General features: G+C 30.4%; 2 protein-coding genes across 3 annotated transcripts; both read right to left on the bottom strand.

Moving 5' to 3' along the window:
* Positions 1-9,072: 9,072 nt before the first annotated feature.
* Positions 9,073-12,144, bottom strand: LOC137837674 (1-aminocyclopropane-1-carboxylate oxidase homolog 3). The gene is made up of 3 exons (XM_068646770.2): positions 11,463-12,144; positions 10,259-10,580; positions 9,073-9,604 (listed from the first exon to the last, which is right to left on the bottom strand). The coding sequence occupies exons 1-3, from the start codon at positions 11,984-11,986 to the stop codon at positions 9,347-9,349; spliced, it is 1,104 nt and encodes a 367-aa protein (XP_068502871.1). The 5' UTR covers positions 11,987-12,144; the 3' UTR covers positions 9,073-9,346.
* Positions 12,145-23,677: 11,533 nt separating this feature from the next.
* LOC137837675 (1-aminocyclopropane-1-carboxylate oxidase homolog 1) lies at positions 23,678-26,266 on the bottom strand. Of its 2 annotated transcripts, none has more exons than XM_068646771.2 (3): positions 25,678-26,266; positions 24,916-25,237; positions 23,678-24,052 (listed from the first exon to the last, which is right to left on the bottom strand). In XM_068646771.2, exons 1-3 carry the CDS (start codon positions 26,199-26,201, stop codon positions 23,795-23,797), a joined length of 1,104 nt encoding a protein of 367 aa, XP_068502872.1. In that variant the 5' UTR covers positions 26,202-26,266; the 3' UTR covers positions 23,678-23,794. The 2 variants fall into 2 exon arrangements, with proteins under 2 accessions (XP_068502872.1, XP_090157366.1); XM_090301240.1 differs by having other exon boundaries at positions 25,682-25,813.
* Between the last annotated feature and the right edge of the window lie 1,605 nt (positions 26,267-27,871).

Here is a 27,871-nt window from a genome sequence, read left to right as displayed (position 1 = left end):
ACATTTGCACATTTTTATATGATAAGTTTTTATTTAAAGATATAATTGAAAAGTATGTTAATTTAAAAATAATAAAACGAAATAATTTCGAAATATCATTAAATAGAAGTTAGTTTTTAAAAAAATTATTTAATAATATTTTTTATAGTGTAGATCATGTAAATCTATCAACTAAAAAAAATAAAAAATTTCAATTTGCTCGCTACCTTAAGTTCTGTAATTTGTACAGGACTAGTTTACTCTCAACCTCTAACTCATGTTGATTTGACGTATGTTACTTTTCTGTTATTTTAAAATAAAATATTAGATATTATTATAAATCCTAATATTTAAAATATATTCATATCATATCTCAAAATTCAACAATTATAATATAAAAGAAAACAAATTACAAGATTACGAAGACAAAACCAAACTCATAGAAAAACAACCAACACCCCCTAACTACAAATTCTAAACATAGAAAATTGAAATATATTATAAAAAAATCCAAGCTAACAAAATAAAAATAATTTTATGTTATGTTATTTAATTATTATGAATTTTGTTAACTATATCTCTTTTTTTAAACATGAAATAATGTATTAATAATCAGTGACTATCTTTGTTAAGATATTATTTTAAAAATTAAAATTATTGATATTTAAAGTGATTTTTATTATTAAAAAAATTATAAAATAATTTTTAAATTAATATTTAAATTAACTATCAGATTTTAATTACTAATATTTTATATTATAAATTATTCTCAAAAGACTAATAACTATTAATTTAAAATATAAAGTAATTATTTACTAAAATTTTAATAATTAATAATTATTACTAATTTAAAATTATTTTATAATTTTATATTAATAATAAAAATTATTTTAAATATTAATAAATTTTTTATTTAATCAATATAATAATTAATTATTTTGATGTTTAAAATAAGTTTTTATTTAATAATTTTCTTATCGTGAAATAATTCTAAATCTTTAAAATAGAGAAGAGAATAATAACTAGTTATTTATACGTGAATTATGGTGGTAAAAGGTGTAGCTTTATTCACTTTTTTAAAATAAAATAAAACTTTAATAAGGGTTTTATAAATGAAAATGTTTAAGCCACAAAGTTTGAAGGTATATTTAATATATTTGGAGATGAGTGGAGATTAATTAATAATATGTAGAAGTTGGTTTACTCTTTAGGAATTTAGTTTTAAAATGAGTTTTTGGAGAGATGAGATCCACAAGTTTTGGTGTGTGTTGGTGGAGGAACAAATTATGCATACCTGGCACTGACTCAGCATACCTGCTGACTAGGCAACAGATTGCATTCAGGATAGGTTTCATTTCTCAACAAAACTGCTGATTAGGTCAAAATCACAATAATTACAAAATTTGCACTTTCCTCTCTCGCTCAAAACAACAAGCAACACCAACAATACTTTTTATTTTATTTTATAATTGATGTGAAATGTTCTTTAATTTTATCGATCATTAGCTTATCAGAATTCTGTTTTTAATTACATGTTTTTCAACCATAATAATATTTTTAATTCAATTGTTTTCGAATTAATGACTATTATGGTATAATTAACATGAAAGATAGTGTGTTGAGGATGAAAACAAGAATTTGATAAGAAAGGAGAACTTTTTATTAATTATGGCATTGTTTCATTTTATATCATAGGTGTCAATCCTGTGCCCCCATCTTCCTCCAGTCTCACTCCATCACACTCGGATGAATCCACTTGAAAAAAAATAGTATATAATATATAAGATTAATTTAAAATATAAAATGATTAATGGTTAAAATCTTAATAGTTAATATTAAATAACAATTTAAAAACTAATTTATAAATTTTTATTAATAATAATAACTAGTTTAAATAATAAATTTATAAAATAATATATAACTTATTCAATATAGTAATTTAATCTGACTATGTTAAAAATTTACAAATTGAATATTAACTCATGTTTTCTCTCATTCTAATATTCTCTTTCTATCTCTCTTTTTCTCTTTCTCTCTTTCTATTTGATTCCTCTTAAAAAAAAAATCTCACTATTCTTTTTTTCTTTTTTCTGATAAATGTTCCTTCTTGGGATGATACCAACTAGTCGAACATGCATTCATGTCACTTTATTGTGTCGAGTTGATTAATTATTTTATTCGATAATATATCGATCAATTGGCTAACTTGGTTGACTCATCTGGACAACAGACTCATTTGGACAACACATAATTAATTATTATTTATTTTTGAAATTAGTTTCTATTTAATAATTATATATATATATATAAAAGATGTCCCAAAGAAAAATATAAAACTTTTTTTTTAGTTTACATTTTTTGTGATTATATTTTCTTTTTCTTTCTATTTCACTTTTAAAGTTAAAAGTTAAGTAATCTTATCGTTTTACCCACATGAAAATTTTGTACTGAAGCATGTTAAGAGGTTTTTACAATGAAAATTTGATAAACTTTGAAAGATTTTATTAAATAAGAGATTGAAGTTTTAAGAGACATTTTTTCAAATTTTTGTATGAAATTTGACACTTTAGTTCATAAATTTTGAAAAAAAAGACTATTGAAATTATGAAAAATCTCAGTAGAAAGATGAGAATATAAGAAATTAAAATAGAAAGAAATTGAAAGGAGAATAAATTTTCTTATTTTAAAAAATAAATAAATTTAATTGTCTTGAAAGTTTTTTTACGAAATTAAGATATCATTAGTTAAAGTATAATAAAATTATCGTATCAATAATAGAAATGTATCGATTTAAAAATAAATAAGAACATAATAAACTTTTTATATTATCGAATTTATGTTATTAAATACTGTGACATAATGTATATATTTTTTTATCTTATTTTATGTTTTAATTTTTTTATTTAAAGTAAAAGAGCCACTTTGGAGAGTTAAGTATTATCAATTTTTATAAGAAAGTAAATTATCAAAATTATGTATTTTACATGAATGAAGAAAAAAAGACAAATTCTTTGAGGATCACAAGTTTATTCATAAAAATACCACTATTATTGATGACTATGAGTAATATTCACAATTTAATAGTTGACCATCTATAATATTTGACAACTATAACAAACCAATTACTTGATATTAAGATGAGAAAATAATCTAATTATCTATTATTCTTATTGTCAAACCAGTAAATTTATTAAATTCATTAATTACAAATATATAAAAATTGAATTGAATTTACCTTTTCCATTTTATGAATGGTTAATTATTCATTTATATTATTTTTAAAAATTTAATGCATATCTTTATAATAATTAATCGATTCAAATTATTTTAACTAATTTATCATAATATTTTTCCTTAAATTTATTTATAAATGATGAAAGTATACTTTTAAAACTTGTTTCTTATAACATAACATTGTTTTAAATAAATCATATTTTTAAACATATTTTAACTAAGCAAAATAGACTAGTGAATGATATTTATTTTATATATGCATCAAAATCCAAATTAAAATTTATCGTATCTAATTTTTTCCCCAGATAAATAAGGTAGAAAACTTACTATCAAAAATTTAAAAAGCTATTAGAAAAATAATCTTATTATAACAATAAGGAAGTTATATTCCAATAAAGCTTATTATAAGAAAAAAAAGTTAGATACTAATAGAAAAAATGATCTTATTATAATATAATAAAGAAGTTATTTATATGAATATTAAAATATTTGGTCAGTTCTGACTCCTAATATTAAGTGACTTCCGTAAACATTATCATTAAGTTGATCAAAGCCAAAAGAATTATTCTTGAGTGTATCACATAATTATAATTTGTCACCTTAGGTCAATTTCTCATGTCCCACCATTTCCTTTTCTCTTTATGTTCCTCTTGCCATTTAGCATTTCTTCTTTTTATGTTTCTCTAGCTTCTCTCTTTTGTTTAAAATCAACCAACCAAATTAAATTTAAAAATTGAAAAACGATTTGAAAAATTGTAAATAGTGAAAACCAAACTTTTTTTTATTAAGGTTTTATTTTCAAAGAATATATTTCAACCAGGTTTGGATTGAATTGATGATTTAAGTTTAAACAAACTCTTTTCATTTGAGCAACACCATCAATAAAAATAAAGTAATGTTCATTTTGATCAAGTGATATTCTTATCGTTTGAATGAAAGTTGAGAGTAATGTGCTCTCAAGATTTTTCTCACTCTATTGACCATATTATTATTTGAACATTCTCATTAACACAGCTTAAATGTTCTCATTAATGGTTGAACATCTTATTAATGTTCGAGTAATAACTACTTGTTAGGATTAATCCAACAAAAGTTCCTAAAAACACCTCCATTGTCCTAGGGCACTTGAGTGTCCATGACATAGGTCATACTTAAGTGTTTGAAATTAATGTTTGAGCCATAAGCTATATCGCTTTGAGTGTTTCCTCTAATATTTTAGTGATATTATTTCAAATGAGAGAATTGTCTCAGTATCTCATTCACTAACCAACGTTTGAGTTATGCGCCATGTTGTTTGAGCAATCAAACGACATTAATGATTACACACTATTTAGACTTTTCCTGAGTGATCACACGTTAATCAAGAAATATATTCAACTTACTCAGATTACACAATGTTTCCTAATGATTTTTCAACATTTATAAGATTTTTTTTTCTAATTTCAAATCATTCATAAAGCAATATAAGCATATAACAATACATATCAACATACTAAACCACCATTCACATTAAAAAAAACCATTAAATAAAAATTAAATTTAAAGATAACAAATAATTAATTACTATATTAACTAAATTAGATACTATTATGTAAAGTAAAAAAATATTTTTATTTAAAATAATTTCTATTATTAATAAAAATTATAAACTAGTTTTTAAATTTTCATCTAATTAAATACAAATTAATATCAAACTTTATACCATTCATACCTTTAAAAAGAGCCACCAATTTGTGAAGTGATATTAATTCTCCTTGGATTAAAACTTGCCTTATCAATAAAAATAATATATGTGATCCATAAACCAAAATATTTTAGAACTAAACTTATGACTCATAATCATTCACATAAACAAAACAACATCCCATATGATTAACCTAGAAGCAAAATATGAGAAGTTTTGAAATATTGTCTTTATTTTCCGTACTATTTCTCTCTTGAGTTCAATATTAATACTTAAGAGTTTGTTCTTGTCCCTACAAAAAGTCTTAAGTTGTAGTGGTTAGAGATATGAATCTTGAATAGAAATCTTTGAAGATCAAGGTTGAAGAGTGCTACACTTCACCTGCATTTAAAATATTACAACCATGGGACTTGCCAAAGATTTTCCCATTTTATAATATTCATAATTAACAACCTTAATATTCGTAATATTCATATCAACCTTGATCCCATATTTTATATATGTTTCCTTATAAAAACAACTTTATAATATACAAATACGTGTTAACAGTTATTGACAGATTATTGTTAGGAGTTTAAAATGAAACCACATGAAGTACGTTAATAGTTGGCAAATCGAGAAGCACACATGGTTACATTTTTAAATTTTACGGAATATTAATTATTTAACCTCACATAAGTATCATGTTCTATTTGATCAAGTATTTATTTACAAGAGCATTAGTTTATGTTCTAATTAGTTGTTCTCATAGTTGTCAACAAAAATATCTCATTATGATATTAACATTCGCAATAAAAAAAAAGTCATAATATATACTTTATTATTTATAAATTCAAGATAATTTCTGTCTAGAATCTAATATTTCAAAATATAATATGTGATTTTACATACATTTTCCTCATACACTTCAACATTTACCTTGAAGTTTGTATGGGAGGTTAGGGTTGTTTATCAATTTGAATTAGCCCATCAATTTAAAATTTTAAATCCAACAAATTGCTTCACAATTTTAGCCATTAAGTCTCAATCAAACCAACCAAATTTTTATTTCAATTGATTTTAATATTTGGTTTACAACTTATACAAAATTAGGTGAATTTGAGCCAAATGAATTTTATATTATTAATTATTTTGATTTCAAATCTTTTGAGATTATGTCTTTATATTATAGTTAATCAACGCATTCGAAGTATTATTCATTTTAAAGTTCAAAGTTTTATCACAATTTTATTCTCAAGAGCTCTAAAGTAGACAATATATCGGATGTCGGAAAATTCACACCTTATGTAGGAATGGAAAAATGATTCTAAAGACGAACTCTTATTCTCTTAATCTTTGACTAGAATGTTTGTTCCAGTACACTATAATCTCATATCACTTAGGAGTTGAGGCTAATGACAACTTAAATACACATTTTTTTCCTTAACTCATCCAAAACCCCTTTTAAAGACAAAACTATATATGACGGAACTCAAAGCTCCAAAGCAGATAATACCTTAAATGCAGTAAGTGACGTTAGTGATACCATTTCAATGTACTTGAGGTCGAAACCTTAATTATTATTTTTATTGTAATTTTTATTATTATCAAGTTGATTGAAGAGAATTACAGTAAAATATACTGTTTATACTTTTAATGACAAAATGTGAATTTTTAAATAAAATCATATATACTCTTTTTATATTCAAAGATTAATATTACGAAGTGGACTTTAGGCCTAACTCAACCCCATAAAACCGGTTCTCATCTCTAGTTGATGTGGGATCTCCAACACACCCCCTAGTGCGTGAGACTATATATTATGGGTGGTCCGATAGCGGTCGCTAGGATAGACTCAAAATGGCTCAACCCCATAAAACCGACTCATAGGATTGAGGTTTGCACCCACTTATATACAATGAAAGGCTCTAATCTCTAGTCGATGTGGGATCTCCAACACACCCCCCTCACGTCGAGACTGCCAACTCGTGCGTGGGACTATATATTATGGGTGGTCCGATAGCGGCCCGATAGCGGGTGGCACGATAGGCCCAACACAAACACTCGCTAGGATAGGCTCGAAATGGCTCTGATACCATATTACGAAGTGGACTTTAAGCCTAACTCAACCCCATAAAGCCGGCTCAATGAGGTGAGGTTTGCATCCACTTATATACAATGAAATGTCCTAATCTCTAGTCGATGTGGGATCTCCAACAATTAAGAAACTCGATTAATCCGAATAGAAATAATATTAATAAGTTGGGTTGGTTTAAATACTACTTAAAAAAAATAATCCAAATTGCTAAACTAATTTGATTTTTTTCGAATTATATCTACTTAATTAAATTTACACAATAAAAATGACGCTTTATTCATATACTTTTACTTTATCATATCACTTATCAACCCATTAGCCACTATTTTGACCAAATTACAAATCATTGAATTATATAATAAGACATGTTTCGTTTCTTGAAAATTGAGAAAACTAAGAAAAATTCATCACATATTATTATTCAACTGTTTGTAAAACGAGTATTAAACATTTTCATCAATAATGGTCCCTTAGTCAAAAGCCAGTCTGTCAGGTTTCTCAATTTATTTTGTCATTTTTCTTGTAATCATAACTAAGATCAAATGAAGGGAGAAAAAGGAACTCAGAATTTTTAGATTCATTGATTGTTTTTGACATTAAAAATGTGTGGTATATTCAATAAATTAAACGTTTTCAATAACCAGTGATCAAAATCTGAATCAATGAATTGGTGTAAACATGAAGAAATTATTAGGTAGATTTGAATGCTTGGATATATGTAATAAAGATACGATTTTATAAAAGTAAAATAGGTCTATTTAAATATAAGATGATATTAAATTATATTTTATACCTTGATGAGAAATATGATCAGATTAAAGTTTTGTTATTACTAAAGAGGTAGAAAATTTAGCTTATGTGTTAGGGTAACATTAAATTTCAATTTTTATGGTAAATATATTCATGTAACACGAAATAGAAAGAGTAGAAGTTAAGCTAAGATAGGTGTTTAAAAGAAGAAAGAAGATTTTGAAGTTTTTTAGCATAGAGAAGTTATTGTGAAGATAAGAAGAATGATCTCATGCATGCATTAAGCCTATAAATATTATATTTTTAATATTTTTAAAATTATATTTAACAAGTTAAAACATGGATTCAAAGATTTAATAGTTCAATTGAGATAGAACTGAGTTTGGTAAAATTATTTTAATAATTAAAAGTATAAAAGTAATCTTAAAATATAAAATATCATAATTTTATGATAGAAATTAAAATAAAATATAAAATTATAAATGCTAATTAACATTTAAAATAGGAATACAAGTTTAAATAAAATACGTTATCATCATGCTATCTTTCTAATACGTTATCATACATATAAAAGTTTAAATGAAATTCTCTTAATTTGAACCCTTCCACACATTGACCTAAGAGTGTATCATTATTGTTGTTTTGAAAATTTGAGATACAATTATTTGAGAAATAACTGAGTTTATTATATTTGATAATTAGCCCAAAATTAAGTGCATTGCTTCTTGTTATCACTAATCCTTTTTGGACTTTTCCTAAGAAATATATGGCTCTCATCAAGGTCAACTATCTATGGAATTCATTGCACAAATAAATGATCTTTAGGGTGTTTTTTTTTTAATTACTTAAAAAAATTATACTTTAATTAGTAAGTATAGCGTGTATTAGTTATTTTAATATAAACAAACTTCTTGAGAGTTGTTTGTATTTCTTAACTTAATTGGAATGCCCTTTAAGTTAACCAAGACATTTTTCTATGCTGGATTTGATGTAAGATCTAAGAAGTTTGAAAAGAAACTTGATAATTACTCCCTTGTTGCAATGATATGCCAAAAACTCCAAATTAATGTACAAAACATCTTCACATAGACCCTAAATTTCTTTCAAATTTTCATTTATTTAACTGAAGTTTTTTTTTTTCCAACAAGTCATTAACTTATAATATTTAGGGTCTTGTTGCTAGTTTTACTTAACATAAGGTTGTTCCTTTCGACATAAAATATCTCTTTCTACGTTTTTTTATCATTATGGAATATTTAATCCTAAATGTAATTTTTTTTTTCAAAATACTGATTCCAGAATTTATAAAAAAATGCCACAATAAATTTTTATGACCATGCAGGAAGAATTGCCCTCCTAATAGCAATTTGTTGTCCAATTTGGAAGAATTGTCTTAAAGATGCAAACATCTCTCTAGTGTTCTTGGATGTGCATGATGCTTACATTGTACAAGCCTCTCAAACTAATTGTTGATCAGAGAGTTTGAGTCAGACTCATTATTACAAAACCAACTTAGTGATAATTACCCCACATATTATCACAGGAAAAAACTTTAATACAGTAACTTTAAGTCTGATCAAACAACATGTAATACTGCATGAAAGTTTTTTCATATTTGGTATTTATTTCAATAACTTGAAATGGGAAAGAGCTGGGATTCCATGGAGTCCCTTCTTATAAAAGTGATCATTGAAGTCCTGCAATGTTGTTTCCCTGTATAGTGGGGGATTATCTTCTGAGAGTAATTGCTTGATGGGGCCATACATTCTTGTGGATGGACAATGATCATGAGTGAAAAAGAATGCAATTGATACTCTGGCCTGTCCTTGGTTTACCATCACACGGTGCTCCACACTTTTGAATCTGTCATTGGAAAGAAGCTGCACTTGTGTTGTATCATAAGATTCATTTAGCCATCTATATTTTGGTTATCAAGGAATATCAAAATTTGCAAGCTTTACAACACGTGAGGAGAGAACGAAAATTACTTTATTAAAGATTTTTATGCAGTATGAGTTTTTTTACAAGTGTGAAAGGAATAAGTATCATTATTATATCATATCATGAAAAGTAAAAGGTTAAACATAAAAGCCATATAATTTAGTAAAATGAGACTACGTAACTTTAAATAAGTTTCATGATTTAGATTTATTTTTCTTACTATCATATAAAAGTATCAGAGAATGAGATCTTATTGAACTAACTTCACTTATTAAAATAACTTCAAATGATGATGCAAGGGGTCCATTTACAGCAAGTAATTTGCTTTTGATGCTTCAACTCGGAAGAGGTTTAACTATCTGTCATTTAGAGTCTTTAAAGTTAGGCACGTGAAGATAGCCAACAAAACATAATGGAATGAACTGAGAAAAGAAAAACATGAAAGTAAAAACAAAGATGTGTATGTTCAAAATTTAAGGCAACATGGATATACAGTTCTAAGTGATGTGATTATGTTATTCATCTTTATGCAGTGCAGCAAATTGACATTGATGAGTAAAAGAATTAGATAAAACTATTTGTGTGTAACTTGCCTGCAGTAGATCTCCAATGTTTACAACAAGTGCTCCAGGAATTGGGGGCACATCAATCCATTGATTCTGGACCAAAACTTGTAGTCCACCAATATGGTCTTGAAGCAAAACTGTGAGGAAATCAGGATCTGTGTGGCTACTGAGGCCCATAGTCAGTTCAGGCTGAGGGCATGATGGATAATAGTGAGACAAAATTAAGTGTCCCTTTGCACAATCCATGTCTTCAAGATGGTTAGGCATCAGCCCAAGTGCTTCTGATAGTAACTCAAATAAAAGGCTCCCCAATACTTGACCTTGCTTTGAGAATTCCATTATTACATCCCTGAAAATTAGATTAGCACACAAATAATTCCTATACAGTAAGAGTGGCTAATTATCCATTCTTCCAAATGCTATGCTCAAATCATTGTAGTTCACAAACTCTCAAACAATACCCTGTTCTCTAGGTAATATATGTATACTCAAGTAAAAAAATTATAAGTTGCAGCATAGTGCTTTCTATCAGTAATGGAAAATTGTCAAACTGCAAAAGTAACAATTTTTCCTTCAGACATCTTCAAGCGATTCTAGATGACAAAAGCAAGAACAAACTTTCAACAAATCTAGTGCTGGTCAATGTCCTTTTCACAGAATCTTACGAAGAAGTCCCTTGTTTCACAGAATCTAACCACTCAATCTTACGAAGTTGTAATGTCATCAATTTTTCATATACTAACCATGACTGCCATTTACGCCATACAAACAAAGTCTTGTATCCATAATTTGCAAAGAATCACGGAGACTCAATCAAAAGATCAAATGAAAAGAATCATTGACATGTCCCAATCAAAATGAATCAAAAGGTCTAATATAAAAACTAATGGAGATTTTTAAACCAAAACAAACCATTGGAAACAGTTTTTTCTGAATGCATTGCCTTAAATCATGGTATCAAATCAAATAATAATATCCATAGGGTCAGATGATGTCATTTTCATACATATGTAGTCTTACATTGGCATTGTAACAATAAATGTAAGCAAGGGAAGCTGTGCACTGTGCAGTAATAAAATGCATTTAGCAACTGCTTCCTTTCAGATCCCAGTACACAAACAATCTCCTGCTTTCTTTTCATTAGATTAAAAATGTTCTATATTAAGGAATTTGTGTATGAAGCTTGACACAGGTAGAACATTTTTTCCAATGTTGGTATACCAAAATTTACCTACAAACAGGAGGCAATTCTTGAGGATCAAGAGGTTCAGGTGCCATAGTGCAATTCAGAGTGTCCCTCCAGTTTGCATACTTAGACTGATACAAATCAAAGTTGGTCCAATATTTCACCTTTTTCGTCTTCTCCCTAGTGTAGTACTCACCCTTCACCTCTTGTGGAAGCTCGTGGAACTCACGCGCCGCCGCCAGCATGTCCTCCAATAGCTTCACTGGCACGCCGTGATTGACCACCTGGAAAAAACCTACCTTCTCCGCTGCCTGCCGGATTCTGTCGATCACGACGGAGCGATCGCCGGCGAAATCTTTGAGGTCAATGAAGGGAATTTTGAAGTGGGTATGGCTCCGATCGCCGGAGGCCGCGAGGTCTTCCGGCGGCATGACAAAAATCCGAGGGACTTTGGTAATGCCGGCGTCGACGAGACCCTTAACGCCGCCTCCGGATTCTTCAAAGGCTTTCAGTTCCAGTAAACGGTCGAAGGATGTTTGCATTGAAGTTCCGGCGCCGGCAAGACTCATGGTGGTTGTGATTTTCCGGTGCTATGTGAATGAATGTGAAGACGCAATAGTTACTTTCTTTTGCACGACGAATAATAATAAATAGTTTTATTAAAAAAAATTGTTCGAAAATATCATCAATCATAGTGTCTATTTGTGGTCCATGTTACAAAATGGACATATAATCATTGCGTTGTGGATATTTCAATTCCCTTCAAAGTTAAACATTATATAAACTATGAGCTAGTTTTTTAGTTTTTAACTGCATTTTCAAGTTTTTAATTGTGCTTACTAAAAATGAACTACTTATATTAGTTTATTCAATCTTAGTCCCTTTCTTCTACACTTCCACACTTCAAATCAACCTAATTTTAATGTAAAACAAAATATACATTTTCCACATTTCACTGCAATAACTTCATAAGTCACATGAATCTCTTCAACGTCTTGAGTTGCATGTGTTTAGAAAGGATGTTTATTTATTTCATGTCTAATATCATAAATGTACTTGAAAATGATCAACGTAACATCAAATGTACATATTTTGATGTGAGATTCATTGGACGTGGTTACTCTTTATGGAATGTGAGATTTCACATTAAATGACATTTAAAAATCATAGAAATAACTACTTAAAAATTAACCATATATATCAAACCTTATAATTATGAGTTTTAGGCGATGTTGGTCCAACAAACACTCGTTAGGATAGACTTTAAATGACTCTGATACCATATTATTAAGTGAACTTAAGCCTAACACAATTTCATAAAACCGACTCATGGGATGAGGTTTGCACCCACTTATATACAATGAAATATTCTTATCTCTAGTCAATGTAAGATATCCAACAAAAGGATTATTTTGTTTAATGTTTTTGTTAAGAAGAGTTTATTTAAAGAATTAATCAATCCATAAAGTGAGTGTAATTTTTATGTATTTTTTGTGTTTATTTCTTTTTACGAGTAAAACAAAAGAAATAGATGATACCTAACAACTTTGAAGAACCATAATTCTATGATTTGATGTTTATTATCCATTGGACTATGTTTATTGTGTTGAAGATGGTGTACCAACACTAGAAAAAGGAGTTGATATTACTATTACACAACAAAAAGAGCTTCTTGTGATGAAGTTGAAAGACTTGAAAACCAAAAATTACTCATTTCAAATTATTTATAATTTATCTTAGAAACTATTCTTTGACACAAAAAGATATATAAATGAGATTTAATGAAAAAATATCAAGGCTCATCATGAGTCAAATGTGCTCAACTTTAATCGTTTTGAAAGAAAGTAAAGTTATTGTGTAAAAGCTATTGAAATTGCAAAATAACATGTGATTTCATAGTGAGAAGATAGGAGACAACCATGGTATAAAAAGTTTTCACTAACTAATACCAAAATATGATTATGTTATGAGTTCTCATAAAATTTTAACGACAACATTAAATAACTCTTCATTGATGAACTTTAAAGCTCTGAAAAGGTCCATTCAATAATAAAGGAAGAAGCATTAAAGGCTTTTACAAATACCCATTTCAATAACTTTAGCGGAAGGGAAGGGGTAAAGGTAGAGGTAAAAAAAATATAATTAATTGCAAAAATAGATTGTTATAATTGTCATAAGCTTGAACATTATGCCTATGAATGCTACACTAAATTGATTACCAATAACAAAAAGAAGAAAAAATGTTGTTTATAATAATTCATGAGAAGTTTCATCCAGATTTATGGTACGTTGATATTGATCACAACAAACATATGCATTAAGTAAGTATTTTTTTTCCTATTTTAAAGGAAGATTTTGGATATCTAGTGAGTTTTGGTGATTTCTAAACTATAAATGTGTTGATAAAAGGATATATTATAATAAAAATTAAAAATTGTTTAGTGAAAATCATTTCTAATGTATTTTATGTTTATGATTTAAAGAGAAATTTGTTGACTACTAGACAACTAAAGAAAAAAAGGTTATACAATAACCATACAAAAAGTGTTGCATGTGAGATATATGATCCATGTAAGGAAACTATTATTATTGTGTTAACCATATTACTTGAATTGGTTACTATTTAACTATCATGCTCTGCCTTTATATTTCACGTTTCTATTTTAGTATTGTAAGATAGATGAATACATCAATTTTATCCTTTTTCTCTCTCTCTCCATGCCTTTCACTCATTCTCTCTCTTATTAACATGGTATCATGACCAACTTTTTTGACTCATGCCTTCGTCTTTCTCTTCTTATTATGCTGCTATTCTTCCATCTTCCTTCACAATATCCTTTGTTCAACAATTTACAACTCCCATAAGCCTCAAACTTGATGAAGATATATTCCATTCTCTAGCATCATCAGGTTCTTGCCACTATCCGTGACCTTAAACTCTTGAGGTTTGTTAAAGAAAATCAAGTTCCTTCTCAATTTCTTTCATCTCCATTTTCTACTTCTCAACCTTCAGATGCTTTTCTTCAATATCAACTACAAGATCAGCTTATCATAGCCCGATTTCTTGCTTCAATGATAATACAGATTCTTACAAAAGTTATGGGTTTATATACTTCAATGCAAATTTGGAAATGTCTTGAAGATCAATATGCATCTCATACTTGGGCTTAAATTCAGAAGATGAAGTTGCTGCTAAAGACTCCCAAGAATGACAAAACGGTTTCTGCCTATGTTCATGATATTAAGAAGGTTGTAAACATGCTTGTTGCAATTGGTGCCCTAGTGACTACTGAAAATCACATTGAAAGTATTCTTGAAAGGTTACCAAAAGATTACAATGCGTTTATTGTTGTTGTCACGTCCCAAAGTGATCCTTGTTAACATAACTTATTTTATATTTAAGTTTATGTTTAAATTATTTATTTTCGGTTTAAAGTTGTTGGGTCCGTTTAGGTCCAATTTCTTCTTTTTATGTTACTGCCACTTGTTTTAGGCAAATTGTTTTTCTTATATATACACCGTTGTACTTTACTATTAGACACACAAGTGAATATAACTCATTCATCTTTTCTTTTCTCTCAGAATCTTTCTCTCCCTTTTACGCTACTGTCACCGTTTCTGTTTTGATTAGGGTTCTTCTTTTTCTTTCGTTTTCTCTTGGTTACTTGTTTTTCACATTGGAACGTCACCTAGGGCGAGACATCTTCACTCTCACTGATGTAATATGGTATCAGAGCTCTTTGAATGAAAAGCTCAGATGCGCCTCTTTCTGATTTTTCCTTTTCTTCTTGATTTTCTTGCTATTCTTCTCTGTTTTCTTGCACAAATTTTGACTATTTGTTTATATGCAGATAATGTATGATAAGAAACCTACATCGGCCTCCTCATCGGAGCAACTAGCAAACAAGTACCTCTATCTGCACCCTTGTGAGAATCTCGCTGCTTCACTGGTATCACCTGTTCTTGATTCTACAAATTATCATTCATGGAGTCGATCCTTTGTCGCTCTCAGTGCCAAGAACAAAGTGGAGTTCATTCTTGGTTCACACCCATGCCCGCAAAAAGATGATCTCACATTCTTGGTTTGGTCACACTATAATAATATGGTTGTTTACTGGTTAGTACACTCTGTTTCTATCCCTATTAGGCAAAGTGTTATTTGGATGGATGTAGCCCTTGATATCTGGAATGATTTAAAAGTTAGATATCCACAAGAAGATTTATCTCGTATTTCTGATATACAACTTGAGAGAGCTTCTTTAAGCCAAGGTGATTTGTCTGTTACTAAGTACTTTACAAATTTACGTGTTATTTGGGATGAATTAAAGAATTTCAGACCTAATCGTGTATGTACATGTTCTGTGAAGTGTTCTTGCTCTGTTAGTTCTATTAAAAATCAATGAAAATGTGAGGATTGTGCTATGCAATTTTTAAGAGGGTTAAATGATCAATATAGTAATATCTGTTCTCATGTTCTACTCATGGATCCCCACTTCGCCAATATCTGACATTTTTTCTTTGGTTGTACAACAAGAGACAATTATCCAGTGTTGTGCCTACCCTTAATCTTCATAGTCTCAACAATAGTCACACTACTACCTGCACTTTTTGTGGTAAATATTATCACACTGAGGCTGTTTGTTTTTGCTAAGTTGGCTTTCTTTCTACTGATGTCAAAACTTCAAAATTTTCTTCTACTAGAAAAGTTTGTACCTTTGGTAATCGCACTAGTCATACTGTTGACACATGTTATAAAAAATATGGTTTCCCTCTTGGCTATAAGTTTACTAACATGGCATCTTAGGTTCATAATCTGGTTACCACTAATGATACTTCTTTTGAGTCTTTTTCTAAAGAACAGGATGTCAAGAGTATTAATCTTACATCACAACAATGTCAATTTTTGACTGACATTCTACGTTAACAAAACCTTGGAGATCCTACTCCTTAAGCACAAATTAATCAAGTTAGCACCTTCTTTGCAGATGGGATCACCAACACCGAACAATCTTCAATGGGTAAGTTTCTTTCTTTATCTACAATTAAAAATTCTTAGATTATTAATTATGGTGCCACGGATCATGTTTGCCACAACTTAAACGCTTTTACTACTTGCACTAAAATTAAACCTGTTTTAATAAGTTTACCAAATGGTCAAACTGTTTATGCAACATATTCTGGTTTAGTGCAATTTTTTTATGAAATTCTATCTGTCTGATGTATTATATGTGCCTTAGTTTCAACTAAACTTGATATCTGTTTTTAAACTCTCACTACAACTTAGATGCACTTTAACTTTCACCTCTACTCAATGCATTATACAAGACAATCTAACCCGAGAGAAGGTTGGTATAGTTAAGGCCACTATTGGCTTGTATCTTGTTACTTCTTTATCTGTTTTTTGCAATTCTACACCACAAAATTTTGCTCATTTTATTAGTTGTAATATTAAGGACAAAACTCTGTGGCACTATAGAATGGGACACCCTTCACATTAAAGATTGCATGTCTTAAGCAAACAATATCCTTTTATTACTATTGATAAACTTCATATTTGTGACACTTGTAACCTTGCAAAGCATAAAAAACTCCTTTTTACTTCAAGTGCTACTGTTACCTCTGTTGTTTTTGATCTTTTACATTTAGATATTTGGGGACCTTGTCCCATTATTTCTATGCAAGGTTTTTATTATTTCTTGACTATTGTTGATGATTACTTTCATTATACTTGGATTATTCTGTTGCATAATAAATCTAAAGTTCGTCGGCACATTATTAATTTTACAGTTTTTGTTCAAAATCATTTCAAAACCACCATAAAGACTATTCAAACTGATAACGGTGTAGAGTTTGCTAAGTTAATTTTTTTTTGCTTCAAAAGGTATTACACACCAGATTTCTTGTGTTGAAACACCATAACAAAATGACATTGTTAAACGTAAATACTAACACATATTAAATGTAACCTGCTCTTTACTTTTTCAAGCTAATCTTCCTCCTATTTTTTGGGAGTTTGCTATCAATCATGTTGTTTTCTTAATCAATTATATTCATACTCCATTGCTAAATAACATTACTCCTTATGAAAAGCTTTTTGGAAAACCTTATAACATTTCCTTTTTAAAAGTTTTTTGTTGTCTTTGTTATGCTAGTACCATTACTGCATATAGAAAGAAACTGAATGATAGATCTGTTAAAGGTATTTTTCTCAGTTTTCCAAAAGGTTATATTTTCTTAAATTTGAAGTATCATAGCATAGAGATATCCAAACATATGATCTTTTATGAAAACCACTTTCCATATAAATTGGATTATGGCCTAACTAGGGACCCCAACACTTTATCTCTCATTGTTTCTAACACATATAATTCTGCTTATGATTTTTTTTTTCTGATATTACACCTCCTCCCGAGCCATCAGTCTCTACTTCTGCATCCAACAATGCATCTTTAATAGAGCCACCATCTTTTGCTCTTCCACCTAGCACCTCACCTGATCTTTCAAGAAGATCCACTCGTCCTCGCAGACAACCTGCCTACCCTGTAGATTTTCAAACTGCAAACAATACTCTAAGTACCCGATACCCAATCCACAATTACTTATCTTACAATTCATTATCTTCTAATTTTAAAACTATTATCTCCTCTATTAACTTTACCCTGAACCACAGTCTTACACTGAGGCCTCCAAAAGTTCTTCTTGGCAATCTGTCATGCAAGCTGAGCTTCAAGCTCTTGCCACTAACAATACCTGACAACTTACCCTTCTTCCACCAGGAAAGAAAACTATTGACTGCAAATGAGTATATAAAATCAAACACAATTTTGATGAAACTATTGAACGTCATAAAGTTCGATTAGTTGCAAAGGGGTTTACCCAACTAGAAGGTTTAAATTTTTTAGACACTTTGGCACCTGTTGCTAAACTCACAATCCTGTGTTTACTTCTTGATGTCGCCACCACTAAAAACTGGATTTTAAAACAAATTGATGTCAATAATACCTTCCTTCATGGTGATCTTCATGAAGAAGTCTATATGACTCCCTCCTTGGCCTACCTCTTCCTTATCCCCAACATGTGTGCGAGCTTCAATGCTCTTTATATGGTCTTCATCAAGCTGGTCGCTAATGGTATGCCAAACTGTCCACTTTTCTTTTATCTAACATCTACTTTATTTTTTTTGCTGATCATTCTATTTTTCTTAAATACACTAATAATAAACTCACTGACATTCTTGTTTATGTTGATGACTTGGTACTAACTGGTGATGACATGGAGGAAATCAATGTCATCTCAACATCTCTTCATCACCATTTCAAGATTAAAAACTTAGGTAATCTCACATACTTTTTGGGTCTTGAAATCGCTTGTAATAGTGTTGGTTTTCATCCCAGACAACGCAAATATACTTTTGATCTCCTCCAACAAACTGGCATGCTTGACTCTGCACCTGTGGCCACTCTAATGACTCACACTTATCGTCTTTCTCCTGATCATGACACACCCCTTGATGCTGATGCCACTTCTTAATAGAAAAGACTTTTTGGCTGCCTCATATACTTAACAAATACTCGACCAAACATCTTCTTCGATGTCCACAATCTCAGCCAGTTCATCTCCGCACCCACAACTCATCATCAACAAGTTGTCTCTCGTCTTCTGTGATACCTTAAGGGAAATCCTGGTGATGACCTCTATTTTTCACGTACCAACACCCTTCAACTCCGTGGTTTCAGCGAATCTGACTGAGCCACATGCCTTGCCACAAGAAAATCAGTCACTAGATATTCCATCTTTTTAGGGGACTATCTAATTTCATGGAAATCAAAGAAGAAACAAACTATCTCTCATAGCTCTTCTGAACCTGAGTATAGAGCAATGTGAACTACAATGACTTATCTTCTTCAGGATTTACATCTCCCTCTTTCTCAGCCTGCCACTCTATACTATGACAACCAGTCTGCACTTCAAATTCCTTCCAATCAAGTTTTTCATGAATGCACCAAGCACATTAAAATTGACTGCCACTTGGTTTGTGAGAAACTCAATTCTGGTATACTCAAACTGCTTCCTTACCTCTGCTATGTATGTCGCGAATATCTTCACCAATCCCCTTGCTTTCACACAGTTCTGCACTCTCAAGCCCAAGTTGGGCATGACAAATATCTACTCCCCAACTTGAGTGGGGGTGTTAACATAACTTATTTTATGTTTAAGTTTCTGTTTAAATTGTTTATTTTCTGTTTAAAGTTGTTGGGCCCGTTTAGCCAAACTTCTTCTTTTTATGTTATTGCCACTTGTATTAGGAAAATCCTTTTTCTTATATATACACCTTTATACTTTACTATTAGACACATAAGTGTATATAACTCATTCATATTCTCTTTTCTCTCATAATCTTTCTATCCCTTTTACGCTATCGTCACCATTTCTGTTTTGATTAGGGTTCATCTTTTTCTTTCGCTTTCTCTTGGTTACTTCTTTTTCACATTGGAACGTCACCTAGGACGAGATATCTTCACTCTTACTAATTGTAATAATCCTTACTCTATCAATGAAATCGAATCTCTCTACCTTGCCCAAGAAAAACGGTTTCAAAGGTATAAACTTTCTAACTCAACCTTGTTTCAAGCTAATGATACTTATGTTTAGTGTCTCTTATTAACATATTGTTGTTTCAATGAGTTCTAAGAGGATGTTTTTGTTGAAAGTTCAAAGTGCTTAAACTTGCTTGATGATTGAAGTGAAAAGTTTCTCGTGACTTTCACATTTTCATTATGATCACTTGAATTTTGATGGATTGAAGAATTATCAACAAAAAGAATATGATGAAAGGTCTTTCATTGGTATCTTCACCAATATCCAATCCATCCCAAATTCCCACAAGGAAAGTCACAAAAAATAAAAATATGTCCTTTTGAATTTCATTTGTAAGTTGTGGACTAATGAATCTCACATATAATACATATAATGGAGGTAAAAAATATTTATTATTTTCATTAATGATTATACTTTAAACACTTAGATTTATTTCTTACAAGAAAATTCAAAACTTTGAGTTTGTTTAAAAGAATAAAGGTGTGTGTTAAAAAAAAAAGAAGGAAAAACCATTAAAACTGAAAATAAATGTGAGTATTAATCAACAAAATTTATTTTCTTTAATGACTGCAATATTAGGAGAGAACTCACAACTTGATAAACTCCTCAACAAAATAGAGTATTGAAAATGAAAAATCAAACCATTATAAATATTGTGAGGAATATATTAGCAAAAGGGAAAATGAAGAGATTTTTCGTGAAAGTAACAAATTAGAGCATTCATGTGTCACTACAAAAATATCACTTTTATCGACAACCAAAATCGGTTACTAAAAACACTACAATTGATCGCTAAGCACATTTGCGATCCAAATAGACACCAAATAAAGATAGAAGCGAAAACCCTAGTCGCAAAGCATTTAACGACCGAATTCGGTTGCTATTCCGTCCCAGAAAGTTTGGTCACCTGAATTTCAGGGGCCAAATTTGTGACCAATTTTTTTTTTATGTTAAATTGGTTGCTAAAGTAAAAGGTGATAGTGACCACCATTTTCGATCGATAAGGGGTTGAAATAATTAATTAAAAATAAATAAATTGTGGTGGCTAATTCAGTGGCTAAATTGGAGACTTATAAAGACCAAATTTATTTTTGATGGCTAAATATATTTTTTTAATTACAACGATCAATCTTATTTCAGTTGCTAAACAACGACTGTTTAGAATCAACCACCAAATCTGTTTCGGTGGCTATTTTTATATGTATTATCAATACCTATTTTAAATGGTATTTCGAACTGTTTATAAACAATTTTCAAACCTTCTTATAAATACTCAAAATTCAATCAAGCTAAATAAGAATGAACTCCAATACATAATTTAAGAAATAGTTGTATACAAATTAAAAGTAAATCATATTACACAACGAAAATTATTGTAAACAAGTTAAAAGAGTCAAATTTGTTATAAAATTCAACAGACAAATAATCTTCTTTTGCACTATCATCTGTAATGTGATCTCCTTTATGATGTCCAAACTGGTAGTAGGATCTGAAGGGTCTGACATGAGATTATTCATTTGAATGTTTTGTAAGAAGAGTTGCATTTGCTCATCTTCTTTACGCATGTGTTCACTTTGTTGTTCATAATTTTTCATCAATTGTTCATATTTTCATCAATTTGTCTGCTCCTTGGCATCTTTTGCCATAAGTTCAACATTTAGCTTTTGAATAGTCTCACACATTCTTTCTATTTGATGGACTATTGGAGTTTGGCTTATAGCGGAGTGAGCACTTGTGAAACTATTAAACATTTTGCTCAATACACCAAGTCCATAGACATTTTCTTTTTGTATTTGCATCTCTAACAACATCAATATATATTTCATTGTCATCAATGGAGGCAACATGAGAGTTTTATGAAGATGAGTCTTCAAGTATCTGCTGTTGTTGGGCTTCTTCTCGGCGTTGCTTATATTTTTCCTAAAAATGAAGTCAAATTTATTATTGTGAAGAAAAAATATAGTAAAAATTAAATTATAACTTAAAGTTTAAACGTACCGCAAGGTCACGGGTCTTGTCATTGACCCATTGTCCGATCTCCAATTTCGTCGTTCTTTCTACAACCTTCCAAGAAGTTGGTTGTCGTTCAGGCTTCTTAGTCTACATAAATTTAATGAAAAGATATAATTGAATAACTAAGTTTAATATAATTAAATTAAATATAAATAAACACAAAAATATAATAAATCATTTTCTCAAAGTGAGCTGCTGTAGATATTGAACCATCACAGTAGATTAGGCTCCCTTCTCAACAACCCAATTTGTCTTGGCAATGACATTCTTGGTTTTGGAATTCTATAGAACTCCATTGTTGATCCAAGGTTGCTCAAACAAGTGGTGAAATCCAGGTTCCCTTATGATAATCATGCCTAAATTAGAGCATTCATGTGTTGAACATAAGTCCTACCTTTATTGTTCAAAACAAGATTTCAAAGGAAACTAGGAGTGTACAAAAATTAGTGGTTGAACATTTCAAAATCTTTGATTGTATTTCTTATGTCACTTGTTAGAAAAAAGAAAAAATATAAACAAAGACATGATCTTGACTTAAGAAAATGTTTGTTCATCTTAGAAGACATGATATCATAATATTATTGATTGTAGATGACAATTCAAAATTCATAACTTATATACTGAATGGATAACTTCATTAAAAAAAATATGTTTAGGAGTTAAAGCAAACTCCAAAGGTAAAGTCACATGTAGGCTCATTTTAGTAAAGAAGGATGCAAAAATACCTATATGATCACATACTTTTTATTAAAATTGAAGCTAAAGAAATAAATTCTAATTGCATGCTTACATGCCGATAATTCGTATTCACTAGAAATTATTTTGGACATGTTTGAAAAATTTTAAAAATTTGTGCAAATTAAGTTTGAAATGACTTAATTTGATAGACTGTTTTCTTGATAATGAAATAGTGTAAAGCTCCGGACCAAAATGTTTCTTACGAATATCCATAGCATAGCAACAAAAAGCTTGGGACCGAAACTCCTTATGATTTAAGAAAAAAAATTTCATTGAGTCTCTTAATTATTAAAATCCATCACCTAAATAAGAATGTCATAACATTCTCTCTTTAATTATAACTATTAATTGATAGAGCAAACAGATTACCCAAATAGTCATCATATTTAGATATTATATGATAGTTTCTTCTGTAACTACAAAGGATCAAATATTTGGTTTTAGTTCTATAAAAGTTTAATATATTTAATCCCTACATTTAACAAAGATAATTTAGTTTTAGTCTTTTTTCATTGACTTGAAAATGTATATCTTTCATTACAAGAAAATCATGAAATAGAAATCAATTTTTAAATACAAAAAATAATTAATTGTTATTGTGACTAAATTAGAAATTAGAAACTATTTTAGAGACAAAAAAATTTGATTTCTAAATTAATTTATATTATTGTTAAATGATTTCTAAATTGGTATCTAATTAGCAACCAAAGTTTTTGCTACCACATTTATAAGTTAAAATCTTGGTAGTTTTAGATACAAATTTAAAAACTATTTAACAATAATAGAAACTAATTTAGAAACCAATTTTTTTTTTATCTATAAAATAGTCTCTAATTTAGTCATTATAACAACTAATTATTTTTTGTTTTTAAAAATTGGTTTCTATTTCATAATTTTCTTGTGAAAATTCATAACCAAAAATGGATTTTCCTGGTTGGTCTTCTCCTCCTCATGTTCATGTTCACTGCAATTTATGACAACTAAGGAACTGATTGTTAAAGCCAATAATCAGACTTACACTTTCATATTTACTGTGTTATCATAAAATGGTTTAGAGCTGAATTTCCATCAAGTCCTTTGCCATCATAATAAGCAATGAAATCTTTGAGTGATGTTTCTCTATAAACTGGGGGGTTATCTTCTGATAATAGTTCCTTGATGGGCCCATACATTCTTGCTGTTGGATAAAGGTGAAGAGTGAAAAAGCATGCCACTGATACTCTTGGCCCTATGCGATTTGCAAGCACACGGTGCTCCACACTTTTGAATCTACCATTGGATATTAGCTGCAATTAATTTTGCAACATAAAATCCACTCATCATTCATTCATACCAATAACTAAATTCAGAATCAGACACGTGCAAACATATAAAGGCAGAGTTGTGTTGGTGTCTGATAAACTTACAAGAAAGAAATGATCAATCTTTAGGCATGCAAATTATGTTAACAGACTTCCAGTTTATGCACATCTGTCCTATGGAACCTTATTATCCAGTCATTCCAGTTTTTGCTTAATCCTTAACATTAATTCATAGGAAAAACAGTGAAGATATACTGCAAGTAATAGTCAAAATTTTATTTTATCAAGTTGAGGATCTGACTGATAAGGTAAGGATATGCTTAATGCTCTAGGCTGAAAATGAAAAATAGAGCCTAGATACACGAAATGTACTAATCTAGTTGTGAACAAACCACTCAAACTTTTGAATTAACTCTAAACAACTTTTGAAAGTAAGGAAAACAAGTTAACTGTTTCTGGTAAAGTTTCACAACTTTATGTAAACTCTCAAGACAATCTTGATTATGAATTGTAAAAGAAATATCAAATTCCTTATCAGTTGTGATGGAACAAATTTGCATCCATATTATATGGCAAACTGGTTTAAAATGATCAAAGTATCAAACTATACAATGTCATATGGTATCTAAAAGAAGGCTAAGTACTAGTCGTAAATGCAAATCATATAGGATTTCATTAGGGTGCAAATGGAATACATTTTCATCACCATCTTTCTTTCTTCTCCCCCATCCTCCCATTTCTGAATTAAGGTCCTACAACTACATCATTAAGGAAGAAAAGTAATTCTTATGCACCACACTCATTGTATATTTCATTTATGGAGTATTAAAAGGGAGGAAAAGGAAGACCTGCAGCAGATCTCCAATGTTAACTACTAGAGCTTCAGGAACAGGGGGAACATCAACCCATCCATTATGGCTCAAAACTTGGAGCCCTCCAATGTGATCTTGCAGCAGAATTGTAAGAAAATCAGGGTCTGAGTGCCTGGTAGTGCCCATAGTGAGTTCAGGCTCAGGACACGCTGGATAATAGTGAAACAAAATTGAGTGACCCTTTGCACAATCCATGCCTTCAAGATGGTCAGGGTTAAGTCCAAGTGCTTCTGATAACAACCCAAATAAAACTTTACCCAACACATGAACTTGCTTAGAGTATTCCATTGTCACATCCCTACAAACCAGATCAAATGACTCAAAAAAGGGACCTTTAAGGTAAAAAATGTGAGCAAACAGTGTATGTGGCTTGCCTAAAATCATAAACTGCTATATATGCTAAATTTATTGATATTTACAATATCTGCTAAAAAAACATACTAAGAGTAAGTTTTGATTGGTTTATAATGTAATAACAAAAAATCCTTTTGTTTTCAATTTATGTCCTTCAAAACTAAAGTTTTTTTCTTTTATCCAAATGACTTAAACACATGTAAGATTTTACAACAATTCAAACACTCTAGTCAACCAATTCAGCCATACTTAGTTGACCAGAATTAATTTCTAATCTCATAATTAATATAAACTTTTGTTACCTAAATAACCAAGTTAAAATACCACTGAAACTTGAGTTCATGAATGTATAAGAAGCTTTGGACGATGAAAGTCCAAAGTTACCTACAAATAGGAGGCAATGCTTGAGGATCAAGAGGCTCAGGACCCATCACACAGAAAAGAGTGTCTCTCCAATTAGCATACTTTGACTGATACAAATCAAAGTTGCTCCCATACTTCACCTTCTTCATCACCTCCCTGCTGTAATACTCTCCCTTCACCTCCTGCGCCAGCTCGTGGAACTCACGCGCCGCCACCAGCGTCTCCTCCAGCACTTTCACGGGTATTCCGTGATTCACCACCTGGAAGAACCCCACCGCTTCAGCCGCCCTCCGGACTTCGGACACCAAGTCGGCGCGGTCTCCTGCGACGCGACCGAGGTCGATCACGGGGACCATGAACTGTGCACCGGGCTTCCCGCCTGATAATTGGTCGCCGTCGCCGAGGTCCTCTGGCGGGCGGATGAAGAACCGTGGGAGTTTGTTGACGCCAGAGTCGACTAGGCCTTTAACGCCAGCTTTGGAGTCGTCGAAGGACTTTAGTTCCTGCAAACGGTCGTAGTTTTCTCCGGCGCCGGCGACGTCCATTTTGTTCGGTGTGGAACACTAGAACGTTAGCTTTCTGTTCTGAGACTCTGACTTACTTTGATATATATCAGTGTTTTGTTTTTAATATTTTTATGGAATTGCCAGCTTTAAACACAACTCATACATTTGTGCATGTGGAATACTCTGTATGTGCATGTGGAACACTGTCAACTTCAACAGTAAAAACTCATTTTTATCTTTTACCAGAATCAAACAATATGATTCTTGTTGAAGAATTCAGAACTAATTATTCTTTGTTATATGGTATAGATACAAAATTGTTATTTGAGGAAGCAATAATTAAATAGAGAAAATAGAATAATGATACCGAAATTTTTTTATGCGAGAAAATCTTTTTAAGTTAAAACCTACGGACTAGTTAAAAGAATGTCTCAGTATGAAAGTAGGATTATAATATTTGTTTCTCTCACTCTATGAGAATAACTCTTAATCTCACCCAGCAAGATGAAATACAATATCTCTCTAACCTCTTATTAGGATTTTTAATCTCACACTATGGTGAATATTAACTCTATTATTTACTCTCTCTTCTCACTTGCTTGCATTTCTCTTCCTCACAGGTTCTCTTTATATATAGGAAAGAAGAGAAAAACTTCTTCATAAAGAGATAATGAATAATTAATGCTTGTCACATTTTCAAGATACCTTGAAAATATTATCAACATTTTTCTAGGTTGAACTTCATAGTCTTCAAGATATAATTCCAAAACTTTGGAATGACCATCATTGAACATATTCAATGGATCAATTATCAAGATTCATTGGTCACAGTCTCATTAAATTAAGGAGGAATTCCCAACAAATCTCTCCATTCCTTTCTTAATTGAAGGATTTTAATAATCTAGCTCCCCTACAACAATCTATTAGCTTATTAGCGGAAATTTCCTTTGTCAACATGTCAGACCAGTTGTCATCTGTATGAACCTTCTCTAGATGCAACTCTCCATCCTCCAAAGCATGTCATATCCAATGATAACGATAATCAATGTGCTTTGTTCGAGAATGAAATGTAGGATTCTTAGCTAGGTGGATTGCACTTTGGTTGTCACAATGGAGAACATGTCTTTCTCGAACATAACCCAATTCATGCAAGAGATTTTTTTTATATTTTATCTCTTTCCAACTTCAGATGCGATAATGTATTCTACTTTAGTTCTTGACAAAGATGCAAAACATCTTTGTAACTTGGATTGCCAAGATACAGTTTCCCTGCAAAAGTAGTTAGATATCCTGATTGGATTTTCTAGAAGCTACTTCTCTAGCCATGTGTGCATCTGTGTATCCCACCAACTTAGGATCTTCATTACCAAAACATAAACATCTTTTGGTAGTTCACCTCAAATATCGCAATATCCACTTCACTGCATTCTAGTGCTCTTCGCCAGGATTGGACAAGAATCGACTCACAACACCAACTACATGGACAATATCTAGTCTTATGCAAATCAAGGCGTACATTAGGCTTCCTACTACAGAAGTATAAGGCACTCTGCTCATTTCTTTCTTTTCTTTTTCACTAGTTGGACATTGCATTGTGCTTAGCTTGAAATGTTCGGCAAATGAAACACTTACAGGTTTTCCCTTATCCATGTTGAATATTTTGAGAATTTTCTCAATGTACATCTCTTGTGATAGCCATATCAACTTCT

The sequence above is a fragment of the Phaseolus vulgaris genome, chromosome 4 (assembly GCF_051622355.1).
Source record: "Phaseolus vulgaris cultivar YP4 chromosome 4, ASM5162235v1, whole genome shotgun sequence".
NCBI classification, from domain to species: Eukaryota; Viridiplantae; Streptophyta; class Magnoliopsida; order Fabales; family Fabaceae; genus Phaseolus; species Phaseolus vulgaris.
Note: the sequence above shows the minus strand (reverse complement) of the source record. Positions and strands in the feature narration are given on the sequence as shown.